The sequence below is a fragment of the Onychomys torridus genome, chromosome 14 (assembly GCF_903995425.1).
Source record: "Onychomys torridus chromosome 14, mOncTor1.1, whole genome shotgun sequence".
Taxonomy (NCBI): Eukaryota; Metazoa; Chordata; class Mammalia; order Rodentia; family Cricetidae; genus Onychomys; species Onychomys torridus.
In genome coordinates this window covers 57,956,469-57,981,019 of record NC_050456.1, presented here as the reverse complement: position 1 = coordinate 57,981,019, position 24,551 = coordinate 57,956,469, and the positions used below count along the sequence as shown (strand labels likewise).

General features: G+C 38.5%; 1 protein-coding gene across 38 annotated transcripts in view; it reads right to left on the bottom strand.

Moving 5' to 3' along the window:
- Nucleotides 1–24,551, bottom strand: part of Nrxn3 (neurexin 3) — a 1,610,845-nt gene that overhangs the window by 56,587 nt on the left and 1,529,707 nt on the right. For 29 of the 38 annotated variants that reach the window (XM_036206284.1, XM_036206265.1, XM_036206280.1 and 26 more), the window contains one exon: nucleotides 3,135–3,213. In XM_036206284.1, the coding sequence (XP_036062177.1) occupies nucleotides 3,135–3,213 (79 nt within the window). Of the gene's footprint in view, nucleotides 1–3,125; nucleotides 3,214–24,551 lie in introns of all 38 variants that reach the window. The other 9 variants (XM_036206279.1, XM_036206286.1, XM_036206282.1 and 6 more) reach the window with 1 other exon arrangement.

Below are 24,551 nucleotides of genomic sequence, written 5' to 3'. Positions count from 1 at the left end.
CGTTTTTTAAGAATATTGTCAGTCGAGTTCCAAAAGAAAAAGTTTAAGTTGTTTTTAAACATTGTATGACTAAACTATACTACGTTATAGTGGCCAAATGCCAAGGTGGGTTTAGAGTGTGAAAAATAATTCTTTACATCTCACTTCAAACTAGAAACATAAAAATCCCTTCCAAATTGGAAAAAAATCACATTATTTAAAACTTGATGCTTATATGAAATCCCATTGGTAAATTATATGTTAAACTGCACAAATATATGAAATATGAGAGTCTCGAATGGCTCTAAAGGAATTGGAGAATAATCTTTACAAATAGGTTTCTGCACAATAAAGGAGGTAGAAAGTAATAACTCTGTTAAAAAGGATGAGAAGAAAAGGGATTGTTAAGGATGAGAGAGCAAGCACTGGGTAGTGTAGTTCTTTCAAGTACCAGGTCTGAAAAATTATGAAATTTTAGAAACTGAGGCAGTAAACTAGTGTGTTGAAAGTCAGTTTTTATTTAAGTATCCTCATGAATTGCAGGTGATGTGATGTGAATGTCACCATTACACATCACTGCATAAGCAGTGGATGAGTCCACCCTTGGCAGCTTGAATACAGCTCTAGAAACAGGTAGTCTTTATGGTTTTAATTTCCACTGTCTTTGGAAAGTGAGAAATATATAGAGCTCATTCTCAGGTGATATACAAGAAGGACTGATGTCTCTAAACACATAACTCCATTAGTATCAGTTACATCTCCAGGGTGAACCTCTTTTTCCACTGGGTCACTAGAAATAACTATTTTTGTCTTCTATAAAAATATGACTCTGACATTTTTTCTCTGCATACCCAAGCCACTCACCAACAATTAGAAATAAAATTAGAAGAAATATTATTTTTCAAACATGGTGAGTTATATTATTCAGGGTGTGAGGTTCAATAATAGTTTCAACTAAGCAGTTCACTTAGCTCTTACAGAGGCAGAACTCTGTCTTCAACTTTATTAATGTATTGTTTGCCATGGTCTCTTGAAGATCATAATAATTTAAAAATTTTGTAAAACCTCACTTCTCCATATTATTTAAAAATGTTGGCAATGAATTTCCACCCTCTGGATTTAAATAAAATAAGAACATATATGATCATTAAAGCAAGTGAACTTAGTTTGGGGCCATTCAATTTGGGATATTCAAACTCAACATCAAAAGGAAATAACTATTATCAGTCTAGGCTCCTATGGACCTTGTAGTTTTGAGATGTGAAAAGTCTTTTACCCTATGGAGGGAGCGATGGAGATAATTTTCGAGAGGGCATAATTAAGAGAAAGATGGAAAAATAATTCAAAATGGCTATGCTCTTATTTTATTTTTAATGAGTTAATTGAAGAGATTTGATAAATATTGCTCTGTATGCAGTTATCACTACTAAGAAATAGATAAATACAGAGAAACAATAACCAGACAATCCTAATTAAAGTCTAGGTATCTTAAACTAGTCATCAGAAAATACTGCTAATTGGATATATACCATGTATTTATTAAGTCCTTAGCATTTAACACACACCCAAAATACACAGGTGCCCTCAAATAAATTTGTGGAATTGCATTAGATTGGAGAATTGGTTTATGTAGCAAGGCTTATTGTTCTATTTTACAACAACTCTCTTTTGAAAAGCACCAGAACAAAAAGGACTAGAGGATAGGGATGCATCCTGTCATGCCTAAATGATCAGGACTGTATAGTAAGTAAATTAAACAAGTAGATTCATTTTTTTAATAAAACCTTGGGGCCCAGGTTTATTTCCAAATCACTTGAAGAAAAGCATATAACCAAGGTCACATTAACCTTCCTTCCATAGAACTAAACTCCCTAAGTGACAGATCATACTCTAGAATGGGAAGGTAAAATTATGGGTGTATACCTTTAAGATACTAAGGCCAGAAGGCCTCGGAACTTCCTGATTCCAGAGCCACTTGCAAGAAACCAAGCAGTCAGCATTTACCAAAATCAGAACTGTTCTTAATCATTTTGGGGTAAGAAATTGAAGTTTTAAGTCTTAGATACATTATTTGTTCTCATGAAACACAAATTTCTCTACAATTACAAAGAGAAAACATACAATGGCATGTCTTTTTTAAAAGGTTAAAAAAATAAAGTGACCCAAGGATCAAGTGGAAATTTTATCTATTTTTTTTTTTAGCCTTTGTAGAAAAAAGAAGAGGCTTTTTCTGTTATTAAACATACACAGAAATTCGATGATATCTGTTCTCTATTATATACATATAAATGTTTAACTTACAGTTAATCTAAAAACAGACAACTTGGGAAAGTTGAGAGGAGAGAACCAGGGGTGGCAGTTACCTGCTGGACATTATATCATCTATAGCTCATTATACAGGAATACCAGAAAATGTCAAAATGTATCTGTGTCCAAATGGGGAACACACTGAGACTTCCAATGCCAAAGTCAGCCTAACTTCAGCAGTCGATACATTTTGAAGCATCACAGCTGTTGACATGGCATAGTTTGGTACTAATTTTGCATTTCTTATACTATATCACTTCATGAGTTCTTTAGACATCCAATGAACAAAATTAGTATAACTATAATGCCGTGTTAACTGCTGTTGAAATCCCATGGAAAATAATTTAAGTTACTATTTATTTAAGACACTTATGATCAGAACACATCTTTGTGACTCATAGGATACCCACCAATCTTTCTGCCTCTATGCTAGGTTTATGACTTAAAAACAAAAATTCTCATTCAAATGGAGGCTTTTCATGATTTTTTGCCCCTGTCAGTCTCATAGTCACCTTTGGCAACTGCACGTTTGCAGTAGCAATTCCAGTGTATAATCTGGGCACGCAACTATGTTAGGGCACATATTATGCATTTTTCTTTAGAGATCAGAAACTTAAATTTCCCTAAGCTTTAATTGCTCTTTCCATGGGATTTGATGCTTTTGTTGGTAAATTAATATTTATATATGTATGCATATACATATATAGATATAGGAAATACACATACATTAACACACTATAATATATATATATATATATATAAAGCACAGGTAGAATCACATATATGTATGTATTGGGGTTTTTGCAAATGAAAAAAGAAGCAAGCAAAACAAGACTGACCTGACCTACCTGTACTTGGTTCACATTCAACAAAGTCTTCGTCATCACTTGAACATTCAGCAGATGAAACAAGGTCATCTGATGTTGGCTATTGATGTTAACAGAACAGGGAGGGGTATAGGGAAGAGAGAAAGCAGAGACAGATAAGGAAACGGATAGATAAATACATTCAATCTTTTTTTATTGCTCCCTCTCATTGCTACTGACTTTCCTCTGGTCAGAATTTTCTGTATAGGTCTCCTGTAAAGCTGCAGCCACCAAAACAGCTGCAGAGATTCAAAGCTATCCCATCTCAGAAAATCACACAGTGCTGTCCACTTTGGTTTCTGGATGAGGCATACGAAGGAAAGGAATTGCAAAAGAATGGCCATTGGAAGGACCCAGCCAACACTACACTTTCAGTGCTTTGAGAGGGATTGAGTGCATATGGCACACGGTCTTATGTGCACTGTTGGGGGGCTGTGAATCTATAGGCAGTATAATTAATGAACACTGTGGAATGCTATTCATTCAGTACAGCGTAATAGCTTCTCTTGCTTGTAGCGATTCCTTCTCATAATCACTGCAATTAGCTGAATTAGTAATGTGGATCAGCAGAGTGATATTGCACAACAGCTCCTGGACATGGTAAGGCTCTTGCTGAAAAGAGCAGAACAAATTTCCACCACAACAGTAGTTCAACATAAATTTTTGTTGTTGTTGTTGTTGTTTGAACCATGTAGAAGCTTTTCAATGCTATATAACTTGTTAGAGGAAAAACACAGGACTGTAGGCATTAGCACTAAAGTGGACCCTTGACAGATAGTAAGTGAGGATAAGTAATGTGCATAACATAAATCAAAAGTGTAACAAATACCAGTGAAAGAATGAGGGACTAAATGACTTACACACTAAACTCCAAACACATTTTGGTCATTATATATAGTAATATCCAGTGGATTGTAGGTTTCTAATAAATACTCATTTCTTTTCTTAATGTCAGGAACATTAACTGAGTTGCTGATTTTATTATTCCCAACCCATTGAAGTCTGAATCCATATTCAAGAAGAAAAGGTAATAAAGAAACGCCTTCTGTGTCTTTTGAACAAGCCAGTTGCTATGATTGATATGTATGCATTCTTACTAGACACAACAGCCCAAACCATCAATTGAAATAGAGATGCTATGTTTAAAAAAACTGGAAGTCACAGCACTTAGCTGACTTGATGAGGGACATACATTAATTACCACTATGCTTGTGGCACAATACAGCCCTTTCTATACCCCGTCTAATAGACATGATAGGATGAATTGTGATCCCTCATACCTCAGAACAGGGCTTCATTTGGACATTGAGTCTTAATGGTATACTTTAGTCCAAATGAAATCATGAGGATGACCCTGAATACAGTAGGATTGCTGTCTCTCTAAAATGAGGAAATTGGGACATGGACATAGAGAGCGAGGAGTCTATGTAGAAATGCAGGATAGAGGTGGGCATCTACAAGTCAGGGAGAGAAACCACAAGAGAAGCCTTTTGCTGACACTGTGGCTTCAGACAGCCATCCTTCAGAAATCTGTGGGAATATGTTCCTATTGTTTGAGCCCTGCAGTCTGTGGTACTTTGTTACCTCAGCCCTAGCAGACAAGCACACATGAAAATTCAGATGGTTAGTATTTCTAATGGGCGCCCTCTTTTTTTAAGTACACATATCAAGTGAAGGATGACCAGAAATGGTGTGTGTGTCGGGGGAACAACAGTGGGAAAAAACCACATCAGATAATTCAACTCACTTCCCCATGCTACAGATCTTTCTTCTAAATCTGAGGAACATACTCTACCCCTGCTCCATCTGAAAGTTAGAAGATAAGAAGAAAAGATCCCCTCTCTAATTATGTGCTGCTACACTATACTGTGCCAGCAGCTGTTTCTGGGCGAACCATTCATTGTGCCAGAAAAAAATACTCCCTTAATGCATATTCCTCTAAGGGCACCTAATGCAACTCTACTTCCCACCACTTAGGGAAGCAGGGTGATGGGGGACACGTAAACTATATGGACAGAAAAAAAACAATTAGATGAAGCCAGTGAGGTATGCTTTACTGATATGGCTAGATATAGACTCTGGATTGATATATAGAAAACAGAACTTTAGACTTCCGTCTTTAAATAAAATGCTACTTACCCTTCCCTCCCCCATGTGTGTGTGTGTGTGTGTGTGTGTGTGTGTGTGTGTGTGTGTGTGTGTGTGTGTTGTGTGGTGTATTTTTCCATAACCCAAATCATCTTACACAAGAACTTTTGACAACTGGGAATCACATGAAGAAATGGGAATCTAAACTATCAAGACTCATGACAGTTAAGCATTCAGTGTTTATTCTATTCAGGCTTCATATGAAGTGGTTAACACACGTTAAAACTCTTTAAAGAATCATAATAATCAAGGCACTTGATACTTGTGGTGACATCTGCTATGTGTCTACCCACCATCCACATCCCTTAGACAATAAGACTGCAGTAGGGGATGCTTCTTTTTGCACAAATTATACGGGAATATCCATCAAGGTTCTTTTCATGCTATTCACTTTTTTTTTTTTTCCTCACAGTGACTCTGGTTGTTTGAGAGTTCCCCTGTAGGTACATGTATTTGAATGTTTTGTCCTCAGTTGGTAGCACTGTTTCAGGGAGGGCATTAAACCTTCTGCAGGTGGACCTGTGTTGGCAAAAAAAGGACGACAGTGGGCTTTGATGGTTTATAACCAGCCTCTTCTTTCTTCCTGCTTTCTCTCTGCTTCTTGAGCGCAGATAAAATGTGATCATCCAGCCTCCTGTGACTGCTACCATGCCATGGTTTTCTGCCCTTTCTGTGCTCTTACCCTCTGTAACTGTAAGCCCAAAATAAACTCTTTATTCTTTACGTTGATTTAGGTTGTGGTATTTTATCACAGCAACAGAAAAATAGCTAATACAATAACCATTGGCTGTACTCTCCAATGGTTAAAAGCATAATGTACTTATAACCTGACTGTATGTGTTAAATTCTTACATTGTTTATGATATTTAAAGAACAATAAAATAGTCACAACTCCACAACCTAAGTAGTTTTGATAGTGGCAGGCTACTCATTTCTGTATACATTATATATGATTATATCAAGATTTTCTTTACTCATTCATTCACTCATTGATGAGTTAATTCATTTGTTACTTTTGGTATGTATCACACATCTATGAATGAGGCACAGTAACAGTGATGAAGGATTAAGTGAGAAATGAAGTGGCTCATCTGCTCTGGGAATTTAGTCTCTGATGAGACAATCAAGTAAACAGGCAAACGCAACATGGTAAACTGAATGTTGTGATAAGAGTTAGCATGAGTCGCCGAGGGAGCAAGTAGCTGGAGAATAGCTCTATCTTTCAGACAGAAGGGAAGGAGGAAACAAGCCCTTAGGGACAGATTGCAACAGAGCAGTACAAATCCTGGATCGGAGGGTGAAGAAGGAGAAGGGCATTTCAGGTAAAATGAACAGTCTTTGTTAAGGGTCAGTAGTATGAAATGGCTCCATTTATTTGCACATCTATAGGTAGTAGGGGAAGAAAAGATGGTTCAGAATGACAAAATGCAGCAACTCAAATGACCATCTATACCGCAGAAACCTCCACTAACAAGCATGGATTTAACACTCCATCCTATCAGTCTCCTCTCCTTCTGCTCCCTACACCTCATCATTATCACTCATCACAGTCCTTTGGAAGTTGACATTCATGATTTTGCAACATGGTCCCTGGGAACAACAGCCACAGCTCTGCTGGTGTAGATTAAACACCCCACTTCCCTTTCTCTAAAGGAGTAAAATATTCCTTTGCCCTTATATATTAACCATGTTCTATATCAAAAATAATAATTCATATTACTCTATTTTAAAATGTATGTTATGTTTAATCCACATGTTGGAATTATTCACTTCTGCACTAGGTTTCATAAAACTAAAGATACATATTATAATAACTTTCAATAAAATATATCTGTGGCAGGAACCTTCTTTATTCCTTTCCTGAAAAATTTTTTTATTGCACTTACATATTTTTTCTACCAGTACTTATTAAAGTTACCCCTGAATAAAACTGGGATTAAAGAAAGCTCAAAACTCTGCCCAGGCAAATTTATAGATGTGTTTACCTTCCAATTGCCTCAGTTTCACAAACCTGACTTCTCATTTTACTTTTGTGAGTTATTGTTTCTATAATCACCTATGCCTAATTATTTATTCAGCAAGATTCTGCTCCATCTCACCATGGGGACATATTTACACCATTCTCTATTATCACCTGCTATTTGTTAGACCCAGAAGTGTCGAATGTTATAATCAAGATGATCCATGACCCTGTCACTGTGTCCTCTCTCTTGACTGCCCAACTGTCTTTTGTGACTTGAAATTCTAACCTTTCACTCTTTGTCTTCCACTAGCACTAGGCTAATCATTTAGGGGACAGCCAATTTTCTCCTCCCCACTCCTTGGAAGCATGATTATTGACTGAGATTAAGCGTGGTATAAAATAAGTCCTGCCACAGAACAGCTTTATGAAATTATAAATAACACACTCAAGAATGATGATCTCCATTCTTCCAGTAAAAAGGAAAAAGAGAAAGGCCCATAAATATCCCAAAGTCCCACAGAAAACTGCCATATATCTCAGCAACTGCTCCATGCTAAACAGAATTAAATTCTTTCAAATGCTTGTGACTTAGGTATTTTTCCTCTATACTTCTATTCTGAGACTAAAAATTGGAGCTTGAAGTATCTCATGGCTGGTAGGGTAGGAGGTCTATGTACCTCCCTTAAGAGCATTCATTCTGTATTTAAATAAGGAACATTGGAGTTACTTTTCCATTAGCAACAGCCTAGTAACTCTAGGCAAACTTATGACGTCAAATGAGATTATAAAAATTTGAATACTCTGTGTTTAGAGACTAACATTGTGTTCACTAAAATTTTGCCATCATGTACTCTTGTCTTTAATCAATGTCAACATACACACATTCCCTAGGTGATTTTTTTTTGTATTAAAACATAGATTTTTTTTAAAAAAATCATAAAGCTTAGAAAACTAAAAATTATTACTTTTATTACCTCTTCCCTTCTACCTTCATCATTTCAGTGAACTCAAGTCCAATTTAAAAAAAAAAAAAAAAAAAAAAACAAGGTCAGAACACAGCAAGATGGATGAATACACCACCTATTCTCTCATTATATTCTGATTGAGCATGCTCTCTGTGCAGTCATCCTCAATAGAAGGGGCTGACATTTTTATGACAAAATGAAACATAAATAATTTTAGCTTGTCATACTCAGATATGGGCCTCGGAGTATAGCATGAGGCAGGCATAAATGATGGTGCTCAAGAGATAAGGTTGCAGTCTGATGAAGAGGCTACCTCAAGTGACCTTTGCTTCTTTTCTCTATATGTCCAAGTGTCAGGACTGCAATAATGTATTGTGAATTCTCACTCTCTCTGCCATGCTATTGGGCTTTTCAATACATCACTTCCTCTCTTCTTTTTTTAAAATTTATTTATTTATTTATTTATTGGTTTTGTTTTGTTTTGTTGAGATAGGGTTTCTCTGTGTAGCTTTGTGCCTTTCCTGGAACTCACTTGGGAAACCAGACTGGCCTTGAACTCACAGAGATCTGCCTGCTTCTGCCTCCCGAGGGCTGGGATTAAAGGCGTGTACCACAACCGCCCTGCCCACTTCTTCTCTTCTCTCTGCCCACCCAAGCTAATGAATTGCTACATAAGATATGACTAGATGAATATCTTGGTTTGTATACATGTGCAATTTAAGAATATTTTAAGGAGACTATTCCTGGCTTAAAGACACCATCCTTAGTCTAATCTTATCTCTTCACTCAGAGATCCCAGTTAAAAGTGCAACAGGGTCTGGATAGGTGATTTTATTTATGTTTGCATTTGCTTACTTCATCATTTATTTCTACCACAAAAAATTTATTAATTGCTTATGGTGTTATGATGTGATCTGACAAGTACTATGCTGGGCATTGCCCATGCTCAGGTTTTGTCCTTATGGGTTTTACAAACTGTTGAACAAAAGCTAGGAAAAATGAACTACATAGATGGGTTGCAGCCCTATGAGAGCTGTGTTAAAACTTTATGATTAATATGGAATACTTATTGTAATAAATATTTATTTACTTGTCACTAAAAACAAGCAGACTATACAGGAATTCAAGAACATTCTACTTTCCTAAAAATTCTTCCCACCTTCAGTTTTCTCCTTGTCCATAATGCATACAGTGGAGTGGGCTAAAGAATGACAGGACTTGTAATAACTTTGGCTAACGAATTAGCCTTTGAGGGAATCCCTTTGCAGATTGCAGATTTAATTAATGGCAAACAAGCCAAGCAGAGCTGAGCTGTACATTGTGCTAAAGATTTGGAGTCTTTTTTTGCTGTGATCGAGGTCTTGGGAGATGGTATGAGTAATCATGGGCTATTGTTTTGTTTTTTTCCCTCCACTTCCAAGATTTCTCTTCTATCTGTTCAAAAAAGAAGGGTAGATCAAGAGAGGGGGAAGGGAAGAAGAGAGTGGGTGGAAAAGAGATTAATCTATCTGTTGTCCAAGGCAGCCTGACAGAGGGAAGAGGAGTATTGAACCACAGAAGATTAACCAAACTTCAATGTACCCTCCCAAAAGCAGGAGGAATATAATGCTACGTGGTGTTGCACTGATAAGCAAATCCCTCTAAATCCTTTCAATTTATTTCTTGGCCTGGAGAAATTACATATTATTTAGGAGACAGAAAAAAAATACAACAGTAAAATAAAATAAAATTGCCCACCCATTCTGCACCATCACTAAGAATCTAGATGGGGTCCTAGTGATCATGCACACAAAAAGTTCCATCTTTGGTGGTTATTTCCCCCACCCTTCAGAGCGTCTATTCAGAAAGTGTGGGCTGCATGTCCATTGTAAACTGTCTGTTTTCATCACAGTCTTTGAATATCCAGGGCCTAAGCATTGTAAGAGATGTCAAAACTTAGTTGATTCTCTACCTGATATACTTTTTATTTTTTCCTTTTTCTTAAAGATAGAAAATTTCCTTTATAGGTGGGCTTTATGCCAATATTTCTAATGTCAAGCCTCTGTTTGCAGTGGAGAATTACAAAGGACAGATATTATTGTGACTGGAAGTTAAGATGTAGGTACCACTTAGTAAGTGTTTTAAAGCCAAACACTTATGTTCTCATCATGATATCATCATGGATATCACTAAGGTTTTCTGAACAAAAATGATGATAGCATGCATGGGTCCAGGAAGTTCTGACTCCATAGTTCAACAGAGAAGGAGGGATATATGAAACTATAAGGAAATTAAAATTACACTGCCTTGTGGTGTGCTCTTTCTCTTGGCCCTCTGTCTTAGAGCCTGACATTACAAACCAAAGAGAACCAGCTTTTTTCTTCCATGGAGAAAGCACAGCTTAGAGGTCTTCCTAAGACAAACACAGTGGAAACACAAAGTGTGATGAGTAGGATGAGGCCAGTCCTAGCTGGAGGGACAAGATGGATCCTCCTCAGTAACTGAATATGTATAAAGAGGTCCCAAAGGACAATAGTATGTACTATTGACCTTAGATTTTGGTCTCATGATAAACTTAGATATGTGAAATGGTCAGGAGAAAAGAGGGTAGAGAAACAGTCAAATTATTAGGAATTAAAATAGCTAATTTTTTAATTTATGTGTGGCAGACTATTCTTATTGGAAATGCCATGCCAGGCTCATCAACATCTATCAGATCAGATTACTCAGAAAATAAAAGGGAACAGCCACCTTAGAAAAATGAGCATGACTCCAGTTTAGGCCCAGAAAGAAGAAACTAATAGAAGTGTGGGCTCAAGAAGTTGCCTCACAAATGCACAATGGAAATGCATACTAGCACAGCCTAGAAATTAATGTATGAAACAGAAACATTATCCATAACAAGCAAATGCAATGAATTGAATAATTGATTGTAATGCACAGGATAAAAATTCAAGATGAACCTTTCTTTATTATTGGAGAGAATATCTCTAGTTGGTCATTTCAAAGAAAGTAAAAATATTAGATAATGTAAATAAACAAACAAGCAAAAAACAAAGCCAAATGAAGAGGAAGAGCAACATTAGTAGTTAAAGTTTGTATGTTTGAAACTGGACTTGATAAGCTACCAAGAGAGTGATCAGGAGTTCTGCAACCAGTGACCTTGAGTCAGAACTATGGGGGAAATTTGGGAGTCAAGTGAAACACATAGCGTGAAGCTAGAGAGACAAGAACTGCTAAGAAGGTCATCTTCACCCTGAGATGAATGCCTGGAGTTACTATAGCATTACTGTGTCTAGAAGAGAGGACAAAGCTCCCACAAAGGAAGGTTAGAGAGTCAAGTCCATTAAGGCTATTCACAGAATGAAACCCAAGTTTGGAAATGTTTTCAAGTGATGTTAGGTGAGAAATTCCTGAACCCAGATAGGCTCACTTACTCTCCAGCTATCACAGCCTCATTCCCAGTCTATGGTATAAAGTTTACAAGCTCTTCATAAATACCAATCAATTCAAGAAAATTCACACAACCAACACAAACATGCCTGGGAGATGATTCCAATGGTGAAGTGCTTGCTATATAAATTTGAGTGCCTGAGTTTGTTCTCCAACACCCACATAAGACAACCAGGTGTGGTGGGGACCACCTATAACCCTAGCACTGTGAAGTCTCAGAGAAAGGTGACTGAGGCTTATAAATAAGACAGTCTAGCCAAACAGATAAGGTTTAGATTCAACAAGAAAGCATTATTTAAAAAATAAGGTAGAAGCCGGGTGATGGTGGCACATAACCTTTGATCCCAGCATTCTGGAGGCAGAGCCAGATGGATCTCTGTGAGTTCAAGGCCAGCCTGGGCTACCAAGTGAGTCCCAGGAAAGGCACAAAGCTGCACAGAGAAACCCTGTCTCAAAAAAATCCCCCCCCCCCAAATAATAATAAGGTAGCAAGCAACTGAAAGATAAATAATACCAACCTCTGGCTTTCACATGTTTCTGTATACATGTTATATACTTGTGTACACATAAGCACATATATGGTCATACATACATGGGCATGTATACAAGTGCATCTATACCTACACTACACAACAAGCAAATAGAGCCTAATTTCCATGTAGAGTGGGAAACTATTTATTGCTCTTTAATGTGGAAAGTGAGGCTAACCATTTTCCCCATCCTAGTTTATAAACAACGTTCATCTTGTCAGAGTACATGTTGGGAATACAGTAACTGATGTAGTGAGAGAAATAAAGGCTCTGGGTTCATATTGTTCCTGCACTTGGACATTCTTTCTGCCTTGACATACTTGACCATTTAGGTTTTGTCATTAGAATTCTAAGGAATGATGGAACATACATGCAGGCAAAGGAAACACATGCAAAGTGTATATCTACCCATGTCCCTTGCCATCTCCTCTACATGCAATCTTTCAAATGTTTTATGAATATGGAATTCTGTGGATATGGCAAGCACAACAGTTCACATGGTTACTTTTCTGTTGCTGTGAGGAGAGACACCATGACCAAGGCAACTTATCAAAGAAAGCATTTAATTTGGTGCGGGGGGGGGGGGGGGGGTTGGGCAGGGCAGTCACAGTTCCAGAGGGTAGTAGAGTCCCTGACCATTGTGGAGGGGAACACAGCATCAGACAGGCAGATATGTCTCTGTAGCAGTAGCTGAGAGCTTACACTTTGAGATAACAACTGTGAAGTGGAGTGCTAACTGGGAATGGCATGGGCTTTTGAAAGCTCCAGAGGTACCCCCCTCAGTCACACACCTCTTCCACCAAGGCCACACCTCCTAATCCTTCCCAAACAGTTCTGCCAACCAGGACCAAGCATTCAAATATATAAGTCAAGGAGAGCCATTATCATTCAAACCACCTCAATAGCAATATGAAAATCTCCCAGTGTCCTTCCTTGGGAGGTTGGTACTGTCTCCTTGACAAGGTTGGCTGGGGATAAGTTCTTGTTTCAATCCCTTTGGACCTTTGCATATCCCTCATTCAACAAACAACATGTGTGCTCTTCCAAGCAACCTTACCAATTCCCTTCTTACTCCTGTGCACTAATGAACACATGGAAACTAATGTCTAAGAAGAAAAAGGGAAAGTTAAGGCAACCCAGAGACCTTTACGTTTTTAGTCTTACTTTAATTTTTAATAAGCTGAAGTGAGACATTTCTGGGACATCTTTGGTTACAAAGTGGAATAAAAACTGATAAACTAGTAGGGGACAGTGATTCTACCCTTCTGGTTAGTAAGTGAATATGTGTCTGTAAGCTATGAAATAAGAGTATTGGGTTCCTCCTTGATTTTACATTTGAGTTGGATGCTCTTAAATTGGCTTTTAAAACCCATATTGCATCATATAAAATGGTAACATCTGTACTGATGACTTAATAATTTTCATTTTTGTTTTCTTAAAATAATCACTGAGCATATCTTGGAGGAGGGGTAGCTCAGTAATAGAGTATTTTCCTATCATGCACAAGGCCACCATTCACCTCTAGCATTACCTCTCACCCTAAATGTGACTAAATAGCAAATAGAAACACCATGATGAGACCATGGGAGAAAGACTGTGAGCAAACTGCATTCTAGTGGTTTAACAATATGTTTCCTCCCACTCCTTGAACAAGGAGATCCTTGCTTTCCTTTTGCGACGTTTCCACAAAAGTATGGAGATACCCAGGAGAACAGTTCAGCAAAATGGTTTTTGAACAGGCCCGAAGAATGTGACATGGTTTTCAGAATCTCAAATGATGACAAATAGCCTATGCTCCTGAAGCTGGGTCCCTTGTGCTTCAGTCCTTCACTAGCTTAATTCTCTGAATTTGGGGGAAACACAGCACCTTTCTTCACTACTGTGGCACTTCTAATTCCTAGGCCTCAGCCCCAACCCCTTTCATTCCTTGCTTCAGTAAGAATGTTTCCAAAAAGTTCCTATTAGGCCAAGACTCTAACTCCTATCGCTTCCTACTTCTGAGAAACTCCATCCTAAACAACCACTTTAAAACAAATAATGATCAGTCAATTTTCTGAAAAATGTCTCTGTTCATAGATGGGTAGTCAAACAAGAATGGGCATCCATGTCAAGGAAAACAAGGAACTTTGCTAGCATAGGTGCTGAGAAAAACTCCTTCTGAGAATTGGTTGAGTGGGCAGGATGCCTTTCCATGCACCATTGTCTTGGAAAGTGAATATCAACTCTGTAGTGTCATTGTTATCATCAAAAACTTTATCAAGAAATATTTTAATTTATATTCTGCTTCTTTGAAAGAAACCAATGTGTCATCTGCTGTCCCCTTTTTAAATATGAGCATCTCTATTTGGCTTTTCTCTATTTTCCCCTTGTCTTCTATGTAGAAAAGGAAAATGTGTTTCATTTGTATATATATTGATTCAATCACTTTGAGGAAAAATAAACAACTGATTAGAGTACAGTAGCTTTAATGACCGTCTTTCAGGAATAAAGATTTCTAAGCAACCTAGTCTCATTCTAGAAGATTGGAAGTAAACAGAAATCAATAAAACAGGATTACTGGACAATAAACACAAGTACTCACATTCATAATTTAAGAAGCATTTTCCCATGCATTCATTACTGAAGAATTCACCCTGGTCCTCGTCTACTTTTACAGTGGTGAATATTTCCTCCCAGCATTTAGTCTGTTTCTTTCTCTCCTAGAATATTTTGAGACACTAATCACAGCCTCTCTGACATACACCAAAAGGCTCTTATACTCCTGAAGTTGCTCAGAGGAGCCAAAAGGCAAGTAAGATTGCTTATCTTATGAGACCAAACAGGGATCACTAGATCCTTCCCTCACTCCAGATAACTATATATTCAGCAGAAAATACCAAGGAAGATGATGGACACTGAATAAAAGAGAATGAGGTTGGGTCTGATGTGACATGAGCCCAATCTTCAGTGTAGCAGAGAAGGCAAGTATTGTAGACATTGTCAATGTCCATCCGTTCTTCTCTCCCTCCTTCCAACAACTGGTAATGTGAGCAACTTAAACAAGTTTGTTTTGCAACTAGAAGTGGCCATGTGACATAGATCTGGGGAAAGAGATAAGACAACCTGCTAGCTGTGTAAATGCCTGTTGTATCCTTCATATAGGAGGAGGCTTTAGGGGCTGGTGAGATAGGGCAGTGGGAAAAGACATTTTCTACTAAACTTGATGATTTGAGTTTGGTCCCTAAAATCCATATGTTTGAGGAAGTTAACTGACTCTGAAAAATGTTCTCTAACCTTCACTTATATAGGACAGCATGTATACACCTTCCCTCCAATAAATAAACAAAAAGGGGGTTGGATAGTCCAGTTGCTATCCTTTTTACCTTGCATTTAGATGGTAAATCTAACGTAACTACAGCCACAGGCTTTGGAAACTGTTTTGGAAAATATAAGAAAGGAACCAGGAAGCTGACTCTGGTAGTAGGCACAATAATGCAATTTGAAATTAATCAACAAATTTCTGCTCCAAAGACTCCAAGACTTGCTAAAGAAGAAAATGTGTACTTTTCAGATCATGTTTTCTGTGACTACAAGTTGAAGTCGGTCATATAGAGCAACAGAGAGAACACTGGGAAGTGGAAAGGACGCCAAGCCCTGCATGACTGGGTTCTGCCTCTTGTGCTCATCAGTCACCAGGAGATGTTTTAATAATTGGGACTTGGATGAAAGCCTGATGAGGAAAGTGCCACCGCGATTAGATGCTCACCAGTGTGCCAACTCTGTGGTCCAAAAGGAGTTTGGAAAGGTCCTTTGGAACTGAGCAAGCAGAGAAAAACATTTTTGATTGCATAAGGCAAAGTAAGTTTGATTAAATATCTTTTAAGCTGCATCAATCAGTATACCCCAGGCTGGACTGATATCCCCTTCCTTCTTTGCTACTGTCTGTAGTCTCTATAGTCTCATGGAATGTTCAAGCATTAAGGTAATCTTGTTTACCACTAGACCTCCAGGCGCCAGGTCCTGCAAGGTCTATCTCTAAAATGCATCTCTTTGTGTGTTTCTGTGTATCTCTGTCTCTCTGTTTCTGTCTTTCTCTCTCTTTTTTTCTCCTGCCCTGATTGTTTCCCTGGATGATCTCTGAGACTCTCTAAGCAGACTTCTGTCCTCTACCCTTCTCACTGACTTCATTGATCACCAAATAAAATACAAACTTAAAAACAAGAACAAATACAAAACAAACAAAACAAAACAATTTTAAAAAGCAGGATCCTCTTTCAGCCATTTGAAATTCTTGCTTTGAGAATTCTCTGTTTAGCTCTATAGCCCATTTTTTAAAATTGGATTGTTTTTAAGGAATTGCTCAGCATCCTTGGTCATGAGGGAGATACAAGTCAAAAATGACTCTGAGATACCATCTTACACCTGTCAGAATGGCTATGATCAAAAACATTGCAGACAGTTTATGTTGGAGAGGATGTGGAGCAAGGGGAACACCCTCCACTGTTAGTGGGAGTGCAAACTTGTATAGCCACTTTGGAAATCAGTGTGGTGGTTTCTCAGAAAATTCCTCAAGACCCAGCTATACCACTCTTGGGCATATACCCAAGGAATGCTCAATCATACCACAGGGACATATGCTCACCTATGTTCATAGCAGCATTATTGGTAATAGCCAGAACCTGGAAAGAACCTAGATGCCCCTCAACTGAAGAATGGATTAAGGGGAAACCTGAGTTCCATCCTCAGGATACACATAGTACAACTCCCCCATGCTGTCTGCCATGTGAGCATGTAAAACAGTAAAAAAAAACCTGGGATTCAGCTTGGTGGTAGAGTGCATAAGCATAAGTCCTAAATTCAATCCCCAGTATTACCAAAAAATAAAATATATAGATAAAATTAAAAAAAAAAAAGAAAATGTGGTACATATACACAATGGAGTACTAAGCAGAGAAAAACAATGACATCATGAAATTTGTAGGCAAGTGAATGGAGCTAGAAAATATCCTTAGTGAGGTAACCCAGATTCAGAAGGACAAACATGATATGTATCCACTCATAAGTGGATACTAGAAGTGAATCAAAAGATAACCACACAACAACCCACAACTCCCGAGAAGCTAGCTAACAAAGAAGATCCAGAGATGTATGCATGGGTCACCCTGGGAAAGCAAAATAAGTGATATCTCCATGAGTAATCTGGGGGTGAGAGGTGAGCAATGGAGGGTAGGGGATGGGGAAATGAGAACATAAGAGAGAATGGGATGGTCGAGTGGGAACAGGGATGGAGTGGGAAAGCAATGAGAGAGATACCATGATGGAGGAAGATATCATGGGAGAAAACCTCGTGCTAGGGAAGTTGCCAGGAATCCCCAAGGATGACCCCAGCTTGGACTACTAGAAATAGTGGAGAGGGTACCTGAACTGAACTGGCTTGCCCCAGTGATCAGATCAGTGAATCCCCTAACTGTCATCAAATAACTTTTCTCCAATGACTCATGGAGGCAGATGCAGAGATGCATAGCCAAACACCAGGCAGCGCTCCAGGAGTCCAGGAGGAGAGAAAGAGGAGGAATTCTATGAGTAAGTGCATCAGGATAATGATGAGGAAGCCAGCAGAGATGACACAAGCAAACTAGTGGGAACTTATGAAAGTCGGATCCACAGCTGTGGAGCCTGCATGGGACTGGACTAGGCCCTGTGCATGGTGAGACAGTTGTGTAGCTTGATCTGCTTGGCAGGCCCCCTGGTGGTAGGGAGCTTTTTGGAGCCCTTTACCTATGATGGGACACCTTGTGCAACTTTGAGGCAGGGGGAAGGGCTTGAACTTGCCTCTACTGGATGTGCCTCCCCCTTGCCTTATTGTGGGGGTGGGTAGATTGGGGAAGGAGGCTGGGGGGACAGGAGGAGGGAAGAGGGGAATCTTTGATTGGTGTGTAAAATGAATGAAAAAAATTTAATTTTAAAAAAAGCAGAATCCTCTAGCTCTGGGATCCAGTGTAACTAGTGGCATTATCCTAGACCATATTTTCCATTGATGCTTGCAAATGACTCTGTCTTCTACATACTATTCAACAAATGTTTGCCTTCCCTGCACAACTGAATTGTGTTCCTGACTTCATGTTTTGACTTCTGTGTTCCTCATCTAGGTCTGTTCTCATATCATCCCACTGTACCTACTGAAATTCTATTCATCTCCTTGTAAGAGTACATATTTTTCATGTAGTTTTTTCACCCAAACACAATATTCTCTTTAGCACACCAACTTAGTGTTTTCTTAGAATATAATTTAAAGAATTTCTTACATTTTGAGTGGTAGCATATCCCTCTGCTTGACTGTTAGGTTTTGGAGGGGCAGGAGTTTGTTTAGAGAAAACTATGACATCAAGGGAAAGTGTTGTGTTTGGAGTCAGAAAACACAGACTGTGCTAGATAACCCTGGTGGATGCCCAGTGCATCCACCAGCACTGTGCACTGGTTTTCTTGCTTGGAAATCTGAGACAATGACATTGACTTCCTGCTACTACAGTGAAAGTTAGAAGGGAGATCCATGGCACAAAGAGATTACTATTCTATAAGATATAGTAACTATTGCAATGATATACTTTATTGGCTTGATATCTAAGTGCCTGAACAGGGCCTATGTGCACCAAAGAAAGAAAGTCAAATAAATGATATGCATTTAGAGAATGTCAGTTAATGTAAGTACACTCAAATGATCCAGAAGTCATACTAAAAGGCTGAAAATTTTAGATTGAAGAGGTGAAGTATTTCTCACCCTTGTTGGGTAATTATAACTTGTGGTAACATCACCCTTAAAGATGTCAGGGGCAGAAATAGCTTTGCAAGCTCTTGTTATGAGCATGGACTTCCCATTCATTGGTGAACGGAGTCAAACAACATATTATGCATGCACAATGGAAAATTATTCAAACACTAGAAAGCAATTTCATTTGTGAAACTATGGATGGGCCTATGCAGGATTATAGAAAATGAAGTAAGTGAGGCACAAAAAGATAAATGCTGTATGACCTCATGGGATGGAGAAAAGTCACAAGCATATAAGATGATGGAGGAGGCATGGAAAGAAGGTCCTAGGAAGATTTGTGTAAGGGGAAAAAAAGGAAAGAAAGAAAAAGAAATAATGACAGCAGAAGGAATAGATCCTAGCAATCAATAACACTGCATGGTGATTATAGTCAATAATAATGTTTATTTCATAATCATTAAAAGAATATTTTTAATCATTACCTAAAGGAAAAATAACTATTTGAAGTAACAATTCTCAGTTAGTCTGATTCAATCATTTCAAAATATGTACATGTATAAAAGCATCTCTTAATGTCTAACAAAAATTATCATTATTTTCTATATAATACTATTACTATGTTATTTCAAATAAATAAAGGGTTTAGGGAGAGGTCTCAGCAGTTTAGAGAATGCTCTGCTCTTGCAGAAGACTCTTGTGGGCTCCTAGTTCCGGTGTTAGCCTTTATCCAAACTTTTCTCCAATTTCAGAGGATCTGACACCCTCTTCTGAACTGCAGGGGCAGCTGCCCTCTTGCATGTTCCCACCCAGAGATATACACATATATTAGTAATTATAAAAGTAAAAAAATAAATCTTTACAAATAAAATAAAATTTAGAACAGAAAGGAATTTCTCTGGAAGGTCATGTTTGCTTTCAAGGTAGAAAATATCTTATTCATCTTGAAAAATCTCACAAATAACTTTTGCTGAACTCCTATACCCATGTGCCAGGAGGTCAAATCCTCATTTAATGGGCTAAAGGCTTAAAGTAATTCAGGGTTCATTTAAGAATCTGGAACCATATTTTTGTGTGAGAAGTTCAATAAGTGCCACAAAAAGATTAGGGGTGGTGGGAGTAAGAGGTTGCTTTTTCTTGTTGCACAGTCCTGCCTGTACAGAGCCCAGGAGGAGCTGTTGATTCTTTGGCTAAACTTGCCCTATCTCACTTAAACCCTTAAGCAAAATTCTTTATATAAAGGAAAGTAAAAGAAAGTATAATCACTCTGGATTAATGCCCTGTAAAATGACTCCAGCAATTACACTGTTTGTAAGTACCTTGAGTCCATTAAGATAAACATCTATCTTTGAATATTCACATTAATGCACTACACTGTTCTTTCGCAGATAAATCTTACTTGAAGGTTGTGCAATTTGTACAGTTTATCATGCCTTATTCCTCTTCAATGCACACATTAATGCAAACAGAAGGGTAGTACTTAAACTGTTAGTTGCTGGGCACACATTAATACCCAAGGCAGTTTTAGTACACCTTTAAATGAAGAGTAAATATACATTAGATTTCAAATAACTTTGTAGGTTGAATACCCAGAAGACATTGTACTGGACTTTTAATTTCTCACATAAGCAATATCTTAGAAGCAAAGACAATAAATGCTTATACATACAAGAGTTTAATATGCCTCCAATTGTTTCGCATACATAGGTCCAAATGAAATCTAATTCCCTAATCACCCCTTTATGAGAAAAAGTATATCTGTTTGCATCATAGAATATATTTTTATGTTAAGTGTAGGCTCAACTTCATTAACTTTTGCAGCTAAATTGAAAAAGTGCTTAATGAGATCCAGTCCTTATTTACAGTGCAAATTTCTTCTTTCTGCCATTGTGAAGGGCAGACATTGTCTATATATAAAAGGTCTACAGAATTAACTGTCTTCTGTGAGTGTTATACAGATTTTTAACAATGACAGCATCAGGGCTAATTTAAAATGTTTAATAACCAGTACAGTAGGAAAACTGACCAATCAAATCAGGTGGTCACTGCAGAACTGGGGCTACACCGTGATGCTTCAAGAATTTTAGGTCTCCATGCACCTATATCAGGAACATAGGAGAGTTCTTTTGGGAAGGAAGCAGATGGCCTGGAAGTGGGGGGCCCTTGAGTTGTAAAAAGCACTGGCTCACCAACCAATATTAATCACTTCGTGGATTTGAGAAGAGGGATATGAGAACCTGTCTCAAAATAAAATAATATAAAAAAACAGAAAGAGGTGAAATCCAGGATGATATATTTAATATGCCTAGAAACAAATTTCTTTGCACTGAAAAGAATCTGCTTGGTGTTTGCAAAGGGCATCCCCACTGTGGCAATGACTCACTGCTCACACATTCAGCAATTCTCTTCAGAGCTAATGTATCAACTAGGCCAAATCAAAAGGCATGTTTCTTTTTAATGGATTCCTCTACTTAAATAGATAAGCATATGGAACAAATATCTAATAATAAAAATTAAGGGATAATGTGTGCTGTAGAATGATAAGTTCATCCCATTCTCTGGAATGGTTAGAGAAGAATCATGGAAATGGTAGCCTGAGGTTAACGGCTTTGACTAGACAATAGAATATTATATACAGGAGTAGGAACAGATAGTCCAGATGAATGCTCTGCCAATCCATACTGAGAAGGAGGAATGAATGGGACAAGGAGAGAAATTTAGTTTGTCTGCAACACAGAGTACAAATGAAGAAGTTGGATAGTGGGATAATAGATAGATATCTACTACCTATCATCTAGATATCTATCTACCTATCATCTATCTACCCCCCTATCTGTCATCAATCAACAATCAACCCATCACCACTCTACACATCTTTCTGTCTACCTCTCCATCTACCATCATCCATCACCTATCTACGTATGGGGCAGAAGAGAGGAGAAAGGAGAGAAAGGCAATCCTAATTGCATTTTCATTAATGGCATGTCAGCAAAGTGCTGCTGCTATTCAAAGGCCAACACTTAGTTGTTGAATCTTTGGAGGAATGTATGTTCCAGATATTTGAGGCAAATAACCTTCCAAGCTGGGAATGCTCAGTTGAATGAGGACTTCAGTGTGTACACTTCAAAGATGAATGGAGCATCGGCTTCTACCTCCTCTTAAGTAAAGCACAGATGAGAAGGGTAAAAGCTTTGCAAATAATTCTTGTCCATGGGTAGGACTTCTATCTTCTGTTCTGAAACTCATCCTGAGGAGATTTTCCGTCTTCCAGTTGAATAAACTGTTGAGCCTGAGAGACAGTTAATAAAGCCGCTATGAAATTATGTCTAGCCCTGCTAGATAGGCTTTAATGCCAGACACTTGGCATAGCCATGATCAGACTTGGGCATGAGTGTGTGTGTGTGTGTGTGTGTGTGTGTGTGTGTGTGTGTGTGTGTGTGTGTGTGTGAGAGAGAGAGAGAGAGAGAGAAAGAGAGAGAGAGAGAGAGAGAGAGAGAGAGAGTATGCATGTACACCTGAGAATAACAAAAACACAAAAGGAATGGTGTCTTTTCAAGGCCCAATAGATCCCCAACTGGAACACAGTCGTCAGAAAGAAAGTTACATAAAAGAAGCTCAGACAGCTTTAAGTGCCATCTGGACCACACTGTGCTCATTTGAGCTTCACCTGTACAAAAAAAAAATAAATAAATCAGGACACAAAAAGTACCGACAGATACAACTAGAGAAGACGTTGTTTGTCGCTTTGGAGATCATATGCTCTTGCCTTCAAATGTGTGCAGCGTATCTTCTTCAGTCCTATTTGATACAGGGATAGACTTCCTTTTGAAAGGAGCCAAAAGAGTCTTCTAAAACCCAATCTTAATCTTTAGGAAAAGAGGGGAGGGGCAGAAAAAAAAAGCCAGAACTTTAATATCTTTAAAAAAGAGAGTTCTAAACAACTGGATTGTTTTCTGTAGTTTCTGGTCTCTGGAGGTTAAAAGGAAACTTGTGAACCTCAAGCCCTGAAGGAAAAGCATTTCACCCAACTAACAAAGAGAGAAAAAAAGCAGCTGGAGATGTAGCTTAAGTTGGTAGAACAACTACCTATCTGCACCATATAAAACCGAGTTTGGCATGGTGGTTTACGCTAGTAACAGTAGCACTTGACTCAAGAGCTAGAGGTAGGAAAACTGGAATTCATGCATATTCCCAGCTACACAGAGAGACATGAAACCCTGCCTCCACAGAGAGAGTGGGGTGCTGGTGAGAAGGAGAGGGTGAGAGGGAGAGGAAGGGGAAGCAGGAGGGAAAAAGGGAGGAGCGAGAGCAAGAGAGGGAAAGAACTTAAGTCATAACTGAGTCAGGAGCATCAAACTGAACCTGGGACTCCAGTGGATTCTGTTTTCTTTTTATTAGTTAGTCAAAGCCAAGGTCGAAAAGCCAGGGCCATTAAAGTTATGACTGTAAATGTTTTTGACTTTTGATTCGTCTTTCCTACACAAGGATCCATTTCCATCCTCTGTGTAAAACATAGTTGAAGGAGAAGGTTTAAGGAAAATGCTAACTGTATTCTTTCATTTAAGGGATTAGGATCCAGACTAGATCCTTTCACATATGGTTTGTCCTGCCAGTAGAGTGTCTTGGAACTGGAGCCTAGCACAATCATCATCAAAGAGTCCAGAGAGACTTCGCCCAGCAACTGAGGAGAGCAGATAGTTTATATGGAGCTTGGGAAGTCCTGTAGAGGAGTGGGAGGAAAGGATTGGAGGAACTAGAGGGGTCCACAGAACCAACTGACCAGGACTCATGGGGGCTTGCAAAGATCGGGGCACATGCAGGGGTCTGACCTAGGTCCTCTGCATATATGTTATGGCTGAGTATCTTGGTGTTCTTGGGGGTTTCCTAACTGTGGGAGAAGGGGTTGTCTCTGACTCTTTTGCCTTCTTGTGGGACCCTTTCCCTGATACTGGATTGCTCTGTACACCCTTGAAGTGATGGTATGTGCCTGGTCTTATTGTGGCTTTCTATGTACTGTTTAGTTGATGTCCCTGGAGGAGACCTGGCCTGAGATGAAGATGCGAGTAGATCTACAGGAAGGTGGGAAGAGGCTGGGCGGGGGGAGAGGAGAAACTGTGGTTTGGACGTGATGTATAGGAGAATTATAAAAATTCATAAACAAACAAAGATAGATAGATAGATAGATAGATAGATAGATAGATAGATAGATAGATAAACAAAAGGCAGTAGGATTTTCTTTCTGCAGACACCTTCCATGTGAGATTTTAATTGCCAAGTCTCAGGGCACACTCTCAGAACATTTCTTATTTCTGTACTATAGGGTAGTGGGGAGATTGCAGAGAAGACAAAATCCAAAATGTCATAGAGAGAAAGAATGAGAGCTAGGTTGCAGACTTCGCATGCCAAAGTCTAGTTCTCAGTATCCAACATGACACAAGCAGCTGAGATCAATGGCATTCTAGAGACATACAGGGCAGAGAATACTATAATTCCTGTGAAGTAGATATTCTTTTTTTTTTTCATTATTGAGAAATTTTCTATTCATTTTACACACTAAGCACAGATCTCCCTCCCCTCTCGCCTCTCACCCCCCAGCTTTCTCCCCCAACCCACCCC